This window comes from Monopterus albus, unplaced genomic scaffold (assembly GCF_001952655.1).
Source record: "Monopterus albus unplaced genomic scaffold, M_albus_1.0 scaffold232.1, whole genome shotgun sequence".
NCBI lineage: Eukaryota > Metazoa > Chordata > Actinopteri > Synbranchiformes > Synbranchidae > Monopterus > Monopterus albus.
In genome coordinates this window covers 4,809-14,862 of record NW_018128112.1, presented here as the reverse complement: position 1 = coordinate 14,862, position 10,054 = coordinate 4,809, and the positions used below count along the sequence as shown (strand labels likewise).

The 10,054-nt window shown below is 40.5% G+C and overlaps 2 protein-coding genes across 8 annotated transcripts in view; both read left to right on the top strand.

The window, feature by feature from the left end:
• The window catches only part of LOC109971707 (sialoadhesin-like), a 15,793-nt gene that overhangs the window by 1,895 nt on the left and 3,844 nt on the right, over window positions 1–10,054 (top strand). The window contains exons 1-15 of one of the 7 annotated variants that reach the window (XM_020620126.1): window positions 427–552; window positions 1,797–1,851; window positions 1,959–2,339; window positions 2,431–2,718; window positions 2,799–3,092; window positions 7,144–7,246; window positions 7,405–7,452; window positions 7,983–8,009; window positions 8,141–8,185; window positions 8,264–8,290; window positions 8,370–8,417; window positions 8,503–8,529; window positions 8,619–8,657; window positions 8,755–8,820; window positions 8,927–8,975. In XM_020620126.1, the coding sequence (XP_020475782.1) occupies window positions 1,809–1,851; window positions 1,959–2,339; window positions 2,431–2,718; window positions 2,799–3,092; window positions 7,144–7,246; window positions 7,405–7,452; window positions 7,983–8,009; window positions 8,141–8,185; window positions 8,264–8,290; window positions 8,370–8,417; window positions 8,503–8,529; window positions 8,619–8,657; window positions 8,755–8,820; window positions 8,927–8,975 (1,485 nt within the window). In that variant the 5' untranslated portion in view covers window positions 427–552; window positions 1,797–1,808. Of the gene's footprint in view, window positions 1–426; window positions 553–684; window positions 1,852–1,958; window positions 2,340–2,430; window positions 2,719–2,798; window positions 3,093–7,143; window positions 7,247–7,404; window positions 7,453–7,982; window positions 8,010–8,140; window positions 8,186–8,263; window positions 8,291–8,369; window positions 8,418–8,502; window positions 8,530–8,618; window positions 8,658–8,754; window positions 8,821–8,926; window positions 9,357–10,054 lie in introns of those variants that run through there. The other 6 variants (XM_020620125.1, XM_020620122.1, XM_020620124.1 and 3 more) reach the window with 6 other exon arrangements.
• Window positions 4,606–6,379, top strand: LOC109971708 (uncharacterized). The gene is made up of 4 exons (XM_020620129.1): window positions 4,606–4,889; window positions 4,979–5,272; window positions 6,135–6,173; window positions 6,333–6,379. Exons 1-4 carry the CDS (start codon window positions 4,622–4,624, stop codon window positions 6,344–6,346), a joined length of 615 nt encoding a protein of 204 aa, XP_020475785.1. The 5' UTR covers window positions 4,606–4,621; the 3' UTR covers window positions 6,347–6,379.

Here is a 10,054-nt window from a genome sequence, read left to right as displayed (position 1 = left end):
ATGTGAAATGTCATGTCAAATTGTTCTTAGATACACACCACTAATCAACAGCCACACACCTTGACTTTCCTCATGTTTTGACTATTGTTATGGTCAGCTGCAAGCTGGCATATCAGGTGACGTCACGGTTTGACGTGCCTGGGTAGAATGGGCTATCCCAACCAAGTGATTAATATTGTATATGTTCTTTGGTTCAGGGTCTTTTCATCTTCCAAGCTGCCTGCGCGCAGGTTTGGTGGTGGGAGAGATCTGGACGTGTAATGTTAATTTTACCTGTGATCCTCTGAATAAACCAGGACGGTTATTTTTTTATAAAATCTAAGTGGTCTACTTCGTCTTTGTGAGTTCCTGGTTTGAAAGAGCCGGAAGAGGCTTTATAATAAAAATAGAGCCTATAAAGAGTAGCCCAGTAGAATAGCTCCAGTGACTAAGCGCCACCATACTGAATCACCCCCACCCCCTCATAGTCATAGCTTCACACTCAGAATTCTTTTAGGATGATGTGTGTGTGACTTGGTTGGTAAAACTCTTTGTTAACACTCAGGGCTGAAGGTAAGCCATCCTTATATTCAACACAAGTATATCAAGGAACTTTAACATTTTTATGTATTTCAGAGATTAGTATTAGTGTATATGATGGAATGCTGAATCTGAATTTTATGAAAAAAGATCATATATCAATTGTGATATCTTCAAGTTGTAATTACCATCAAAAAATAAGCATAGCGTTTTTGTTTGTTTCTTTGTTAGTTTTTTGTTGTTTAGTTTAGTTTTGTTTAACAATTTGGGATCCAGTGTGATTTAATTTACCTGGTTTTGGTTTTCTGGAATCAAGAAAGGCAAGCTCTGTTTTGTTCTAGCTTTGTATTCAGTACTGAGAACAACTTGACAGTAACTGACCGAAACTCAGGAATTTCAGTATTTAACTTAAATAGTTTTACTGCTTTAGAAACAAGTGGATTTATCTTAGTCCATGGACAAACCTACCTTTTTGGTCTATGAACAAGTTTGCTTTAAACTGCTTTGTACGTTGTGGTTTTACTTTTATCTCCATCATTTCATTTCAGTTGTCTTTTTTTAAACATGCGTCTACAGTATGTGATCTGTATGTACAGTATTCTGTGAATTATTTGACTCCTACTCTTTTTTCATTGCTGCCTATTTTCCCCATATTTTTACGATTAAATTTCTCTGCTTAATAAAAGTTCCAATGTAACTTGTTTTTATGTATATAATTAAGCAAATGCACACCGTGTTATCATTTTGTATTTTTTGCTTATTCCAAGCAATATACATGACAATCACATGACATTTAGATCACAAACAAGCTGTGAAATGTATATCATGGGACCGCTGTTTGTTTTTCTCCCACCCATCCACAAAAACATGTTCTGGTTATATAGTCGAAAAACAGAAGAAAATACGGACAAGGACTTTAAGTGATGCTCCACCCAAACAGATCTACAGACATTCACCCTCTGTAGACTTGAGTTGGGTTGTCAGGCTTCAGAAATGCAGAAAATATTGCCCTCTGCTGCTTTGTTGTTGACAGTTCTTTTGTGAGTCTGTGAATCCGTGAATACTGAATTGCTTCAGTGCTCCTTTAACATTTGAACCATTAGATATACCAGATTTTTAATTATGTTTTACCAGGACTTTTCTAGAAGCTGTACTAAGCATTAATAGGAAAAAGAACCACAGATAGGTATTTTACTTTTATTTTTTCTTTATTTGAACTGTTTTCTAGCTGTACGTTTCCATGCAAAACTTAGATGTTAATTTCACATATATTTTAGGTTTGAGGAAAGATGCCTGGATTGAGCCGTTTCCTCCTGAGCTTCTGTATTCTAGGTACTGCAATTGTGTACTATTCAGTTTGTGTTAAACATATAAACACTGACCTAATCTTGCCATTTTTACAATTTCATTTTTCCTTTTACATAACGGTCCTCTTGCAGGATACATTTTCTGCAGTTCCAGGGCTTGGCACGTAAAAATACCAAGCAACATTAAGGGATTGTTGGGTTCCTGCCTGGTCATTCCTTGCAAATTTGACTACTATCAGTATCCACCTCGCAGACCAGATCGTGTGGTGTGGTACCAGTATGCCAAACATACATATCCTTTGGTCTATGATGACTGGCACCCAAAATACGTCATTGATGAATTTAAAGGAAAAACAAAAATCTTCTCTGCATCTGGGAAGACATGCAGTCTACAGATCTACCCAGTGACTTGGGCACACCACAGACAGAAGATTTACCCCTGGGTAGATCCAGAGAATGTTGGCAAATCCACCTACCGATTCTTTGATACAACTGTAACAATTGAAGTTACAAGTGAGTTATCAGGTTGAGCTTATAAAAAGTTTATTTTTAAATAGATGTGTATTTATTCCTATTGATAACTCTTCACATTTTTGTTGTAAAGACACTGCAGAGAAGCCAACTATTATGATCACTGGAGACAAGAAGGTTGGACAGTCTGTACTAGTGGAATGCACTGTTTACCACACCTGTCCCACTTATCCACCCACGCTGACATTCGGTCTCCAAGTGCAAAGCCATGGTGTAACCCATCGCCCCATGTCTGATGGCACATACAAAACTACCTTGAGGGCCACATTGCCCATAATGAAAGAACACCAACCTGTGACGTGTTCCGTCCGACATCGTAGTGGTCAAACTGCAAGTACCACTGAAATCTTAAATGCGGAATGTATGTGACTGATATACAGGAGTAGGAACTTTTTTCTTTATGGTGACCTAAAATGATCACGTTTACCATTTGTGTCTCAGGTTCCTATTCACCCTTGACTATCAGCCCTACATCAGATGAATTTCTTGAGGGACACTCAAGCAAAGTAACCTGCATTGCCTCATACACGTGCCCTATACATCATCCAACCCTCAAATGGAACTATGAGAGCATGCCAGCATCCACTGATACCAGCAGAGCAGCTGCTCAGTGGACGACTGTCTCCACCCTGAATTTCACTGCATCAGCTAAGGACCATGGAAAGACACTGACATGCTCTGGTACATTCAGTGGGGGACAGACGCAGGAAGTGAGCATCACTCTACGAGTAAAAAGTGAGTAGAAATGATAAAATGTGATGTAAAATATAATGTACTTTTGACATTTTGCCAACTCTGTTAATTTCTGTTTTTGTATTTATAAAATTAATTCAGTGTGGTGACTTGTCTAAAACAGTATCCCTCAGCATGTACTCTGAAAATATGCTTGACAGAAAGAAACATATATTGTTCTGTTCTCGAATGTTTTAAACACTATCTACTCAGAATTAAACAGTAGACAGGCAGAGTTAGCAAATAGCTGGTTAAGATAGGTGAGCTTTTATCAACTAAAGAGAACTGATGGAGACCAAAACAGAGCTAACAGGACAGTGACTATTGGACTGAAATTCATCAGGTGGACAAACACCAAAAATTAATGCTATTGTTGGTTATTTACTATAATCTGTAATGTGGGGTCTCAAGCAAATGTTGGATAATTTTTAAAGAAAAATTGTAAACTAGCACGAAGAAAAGTTTAGCAATGTTTCTTCAAATGTTTCTTTTTGCTGATGACACCACAGTGGTGGGGCTTATTTCTGGGGGGGATGAGACTACCTACAGGGATGAGGTGGAGAGGCTGATAGTGTGGTGCAGTGAACAATCTGCTCCTTAATACCTCAAAGACTAAGGAGGTCATTGTCGACTTCAGGAGGAAGAAAACCGACATCTTGCCACTGTATATCGGGGGGACCTTGTGGAGAGGGTGCCGGCTTTCTGGGAGTCCACATTAAGGAGGATCTGACCTGGGGCGCGAATACCTCTGGACTGCTTAAAAAGGCAGTGCTCAGGAGGAACAACATCTCCCAGAGACTGCTGGTGTCCTCCTATCGGAAACACTTTTTCACACCACTGTACTGTATATGTGTATGGTACAGCAGCAGCACAGTAGCTCAGAGGAAAGCGCTCCAGAGGGTCATTAATATGGCCCAGGAGATCATCAGGTGCCCTCTCCTCACTCTGCCTCGCTGCCTCAAAAAAGTTCAGAACATCATTAAGAACACTTCACACCCAGGATGTTCATGCTTGGAATTGCTGCCGTCAGGTAGACGTTTCAGCCTAATCAAATCAAGGACCACTAGATTCAGGAATAGTTTTTACCTAACGGGGGGGTTGAGGGGGCTGTTTATTTAGCGGTTATGTTCTTATATGGTTCTAGTTCATATGTTTCATACTAAAATTTTGTTGTACGTGTTACATTGACAATAAAGGATTCTCTCTCTATCTTTCTCTTTTTTTACAGGAAGTATGCACTTTCGTGGTTGGTCCTTCACCACCCCTGGCAGCATCACAGGCTGGCAGCCTCACAGGCATTCCTCCAATTTAGTTGATCATAGTGTTAGAAATTAACCCAATTCTTTTGTTGGAAGCACGAGACGTGAAGACAGGAAAGTTAAAATCAGCAGGACGTTTACTGGAACTCTGAACACAGGTAGGCCTTACAGTGCTGGGATTAGAGGGACAGAGCTCCCGCACGAGTTCCATTATTCTCCACATCTCCATGTTGCTTTAAATTTACTGTAATAGACCAAGCACAGCAACCACAGATGAGCATCACTGGTATCCCCACGGTGGGAGAGCAGAGCAAAGTGTCCTGCACTGTGCACCATACATGTATCTCTGCACCCCCCATCCTGACCTTAAATGATGTACGTGGAGCAGACCTCACTGTGGACGTTCTTGTACCTGATGGGATGTGGGCAAGGACAGTTGAGCGAACTTGGACTGTACAAGAAGAGGACCAGAGTGTGAAATGTACTGTTAGCTACTCTGGTGGTCAGAAAGCCACAAGTGAGCTCAGGCTGGATGTTGAATGTGAGTACAATGTGAGATGATGTGTGATTTAAATTAGCATAAAACTGCTCCTGTTTAGTTTTAAATCTCATTATCACATTTCTACTCAGGTCCTTATGATGACATCACAATGGTTGAGCCACCAGGTGAGGTAACAGAGGGTGTGGCAAAAAGTGTCATTTGTTCTGTTTCCTACAAGTGCAAAAAAAACAAACCAACCATTGTGTGGAACTACAAAGACCTTCAGAGTTCATTGCACACCGAACAGATGTCGAGCTACACCTATAAGACAGTGTCAAATCTAACCTTTATTGGCTCTCTGAGTGATGACAGAAAACCTTTGACCTGCACTGCTCAGTTTAATACCGGGGAGACCTCAGCCTTTGCAGTGCTTCATATAAAGAGTGAGTTCCTACATGTCACACACTGTGGTCATACACTTAACAGTTTTACATTTTAGGAGGTAGCTTTCTGGAGGAGAGTTAGGCATGAACAAAAAAACCACTCCTACACCTTAAATATGAACCTACAGCGAGCAGCTGGTTAGTTTAGCTTTACAAAAAAAACTGGAAATAAGGGGAAACACATAGCCTAGTTCTGTTCACAGGTAACAAAATCTGGCTTCTGACACCATTATTATCCTTATCCTTATCCATTACCACTTGCATTACAGCCATTATGTTGCGTTAGTTTCCTGACAGCAAGCAGAAGTTTTCTAGAGCTAAGAAAAAGTCTGCACATAACCTCATATAAAATGATGGTGTTGTAATTATGCTTTGATTTATATGGATTAAACAAATGTGAGCTTCATCTGCTACTACACCTGTAGCTTTACAATTCACATACAAGTCAGTCTTTTCATATAACTCTCTACCAGAAAACAAACGATTATTTCCCAAAATGCTGAACATTTGTGCTCACCCTTGTTGGGCAGTGGCATGGTGACATGGTGATTAGCCGACCCCGGGCCTTTCTGTGTGGAGTTTGTAGGTTCTCCTTGTGCCTGCATGGGTTCTCTCTGGGTACTCCGGCCTCCTCCCACAGCCCAAAGACATGCAGCTTAGACTGTTTGGCGACTCTAAATTGCCCCTAGGAGTGAGTGTGGGTGTCTGTCTCTAAGTGGCAGCCCAGTGATAGACTTGCAACCTGTCCAGGGTATACCCCACCTCTCGTTCAGTGTCAGCTGGGAATAGCTTAGGATAAGCAGTAAATATGGATGGATGAGGTAACATTTGAAGAGTTAATTACTTGCTGTCTTTTTTCCAGAATATGAAAAACCAGATGAAGAAACATCTACACATGATGGTACTTTTTAATCATCTCTAAACACTTTTCTGTTATACTGATTTCAACAGACATCCCACCACACCTTGTTTTCTTTTTTTTACCTGGCCAATAAAGATGATTCTGATTCCGATTCTGATTTACAGCCACCAACAATCTGGCTGCTGACGTCCCTTTCAGGTTCACTGCCCTGACCCGCTCTTGTGTAGTGATTCCCTGCACTTTCCAATACAAGGAGGATTTCCCAATGACACGTGGCATCTGGGTCAAAAAAAACGGAGGCAATGTCTATCATAATGGCAGGAGCCTTGTACTTGACCATTTCAAGGACCGCACCCGATTATTAGGAGATCTAAGTCAAGGAAACTGCTCACTGGAGATTGATGACATCAAGCCTTTTGACAATGGCCCTTTCTGTTTCAAAGCAGAGAAAGGAGAAACTATATATAGCTTCAACAGCAGCTGCGTATTTATTGTAATGAAAGGTCTGGAGTCACTATAAACTATTTAGCTTATTGAAATGTGCCAAATTATTTGTGTTTGCACTGTATGCTATAACAGTTCTCTGCTTTGTGTTTCATATGTTCAGCTTCAGAGAAACCAGTAATGACCCCAGTTCCAGCAGAAGTTGATGCTGGTTCAACTTTAAGTGTCTCTTGTTCTGTGACGCATACTTGTCCATCATATCCTCCAGTGTTCACATGGAGTGTCCCTACTCTCACCAGTGAGGTCAGACACATGGAGACATCACAAGGCATATATGAGATAACCTCCACCATCACTTTCATGGTTGCTGGCGGAGACGGAGTCAGAAGCCTAAACTGTACTGCCATTTTCTGGTGTGACAAGCAACAAGGCAGCACAGTTCAATGTGAAGGGTTAGAGCACAAGATTCAACTGTCCTGTATTTGTCTTGAAATTATGCCATATACTGAGTTGTGTATTTCCCTTCATACATTTGTACAAGTCTTAAATGCTTTTCTGTCACCAGGAACAGTGATGTACCAGGTGGGAAGTTCTCTTCCAATAGCCATTCCTGTCTCACTTGTCCTGATTGTAATCATCTTAGCTGCAGTGCTCATCTATAAGAAAAGGTACCTACCAATTCAAAATGTGCCAGTGCATTGATAATATAAACCCTACTGATTCTAGTGGCTTTTTGCTTTAAAGTTAAGCTTAATTCATGTAACAAATATTGGTTCTAGAGGTGAAAGGAACACGTTTTTTATACCATTTTTTTTCTAACCCACAGGAAGACCACTGACAACTCGGTGAAACCACCACCTCGGCCGGAGAAAAGGTATGTATTTAATCCTAAATGTGCATAATAAAGACAAAACAAGAACTAGATTTCACTCACGGATACATATGTCAAATAAATGACCATTTGTTTAAAAAACCTGTTACTGCATACATTTAGAACTGATGGAAATAGCTCTGTTGTGGAGGAGTTCTTAAAGAATATGAGGATCATCAAGAGTTTTACTGTGAGAATTAATCCCCCCTTAACAAATATAAATCAACATTAAATCAGCAGTACCAAAAAAGGAGTCAAATACCATTGGGACAAGTGTATCAGCAGAGTTCTGTCAGAAAAATGAAGCCATAAACTAAACTTTCATAAGTATGACTGGTTGTTACTATTCAGTGTTTGAACCACTGAATGTGAAGCAAACAGCTGGTGCCAATCAGACAATGCACATACATGACTTCAAAACTCTGACTGAATTAATACTTTCTTACATGAAATTTAACACCTATGTCTTGTGTTTCCGCCAAAACACAAATTAAATTTCTTGATCTAAGTTTCTGCAATTCAAACTTTGACAGGAGATCACTCTGGGATAGATTATCCAGGTAAGCTTGGTTTAAAAATTGCCTCAAGACCAGTTAATTTTGTTCTTCTCACGTCATGTGACGTAAAATCACTGATGAGTAGCATTTTACCATGTTTTACTTAAATAATTTCTATTAACCAAAATGTCCAGGAGAATCCCTGAAGTCAGAGAGAGACCTCCAAGACCAGAAAAATGGTATGTCAGCACTTTTATAAACTGTACAAGTACAGGTAGCACAAAACTAACAAAAATAATACTCTGCTTTCCATACAGCAGATCCATTTGGAGCCGATTGTCCAGGTCAGAGCACCAAAGATGAAAACCATCAGTTTTAATCCCCAGCTGAAAAGGCTCATGTTAAATGTTTTACCTTTTTCAGTAGAACAGAGGATGGACGTATTGGGTGGCAGAATGAGAGGAAACCCAGGTAGATGATCTTTAGTACTGTTAGCTTAAGCTGTCTTTGTGACATTTTCTGTCCTGTAGTTTTATAATTGTTGTTATATTTATAGGAAGTCATTCTGGGACAGATTTTCAAGGTACCATTTCAACGTTCTGTGATATGAACAAAATACCAGTCATCAAGAAAATATTAAACAGTATGATTAAAACACGATTACCCTTTCAGAAACCAAAACAACACTGTGGACTTCAGTGTTGGCTATTTGTAAGTGTTAATCAGTGTTCCTCTACTATGTCACATAGTTCTAGCACAGCACAGACTGAAACTGATATTGTGTGATTCCCTACTTCTTCTTCTATAGAAACAATGCCACCACTGTTCACTATGAGGCTCATACCTCCAAGCAACGCTTACCATCCCCAAAAGAGTGAGTTTTCCAAAACCAGCTCTTCCTTACTTTTTCAGATGACATTGCATTGTATCTCATTTAGTTGCACATGATCTTCTTCCTTTTGTATTTATGTGTGATCCAGTAACCGTAGAACTCCTCACCCTGCCAGGACACAGGGCACTACTGCACCGGTGAGTGGTAATATCCACATCATAGAAATGAAAAGCTGCAGCCACAGGTGATGTTGTTCCTGTGCCAGTGTGTATGTCTATGAAGAGGCTCAGTCAGTCATGTCATGTGAGTGAAGGACTGTTCTTCCATAGACTCTGACTAGCATACCAAGGCTGCTAAAAGGAATTCATTATGCATGGCTTACACTATTTATGACCTGTTACCTGAAATGATGACTTGACAAACATTGATGGAATACTGATTGGGCCTACGGACACAGGCCCAGGGGCCCAATAGGTCAGGGGGCCCCTAGACCAGAGAACTGTGATGTGAGTGTTAACCTTTACATTGGACAGCCAATTGAATTTCTACAATGTGACTACAAAATCCACAAAATGAGACAAACATAAAAACAATAAATGAAAGGACTAAAACAATGGAACCAAAGTAAGTACAAACAGGTGTAAAATGGCTATAAACAGATGCATAACAACCACAAGTGGACCCAGACTGACTAGTAATGACACGATTGCTCACTCCAAGTGTTGCTCCTAAAAATGTAGGAGGAGTGGGGGCCATGTACAAACTGAATCTGTGCCCAGGGGCCTGTTGTCTCATAATCCATCAGTGGTGGCAAGGACTGCTTAACCGTTACTTCCACCCTCCTCGATTGTACTACCCTCCTGACCCTAGATTCAACCTTTTTCCCATTGTGGACTGATGCATGAAATTGTTATGTTTTTGCCATATTATGGAACAGTGTGACTACCAGCTGTTTGTGTGTATATGTACCTGGCTGCCTTCACAGCCAAAGATAAACATGCAGGTTGTTTGATGCATCATTTCATTAGCAGAGAAGGACAAAGACCTGGAGCAAGAAAAGGGGCAAAAATGAAGAGACATTTCGGTGCAGAAGAAGTTTTAGAAATGGCAGTGAAGCCTTTATATGCCAGTGAGCTGCAGGACTCACCTGAAGAAGACGGGGGAGGGTAGCCTGACACACTTTCAGAGGAAGGGTCAGAGGCACTAACACACACTCTCTGTCTCTCTCACCCCCACCCCTACACACAAACAAAAAAAAAAAACTCTTAGGGCCCCC

Coding starts and splice junctions, on each gene's coding strand:
- LOC109971708 (XM_020620129.1), top strand. CDS start 4,622: ATGAGCATCACTGGTATCCCCACGGTGGGAGAGCAGAGCAAAGTGTCC. Junction 4,890..4,978: donor GCTCAGGCTGGATGTTGAAT/GTGAGTACAATG, acceptor ATTTCTACTCAG/GTCCTTATGATGACATCACA. Junction 5,273..6,134: donor TGCAGTGCTTCATATAAAGA/GTGAGTTCCTAC, acceptor TCTTTTTTCCAG/AATATGAAAAACCAGATGAA.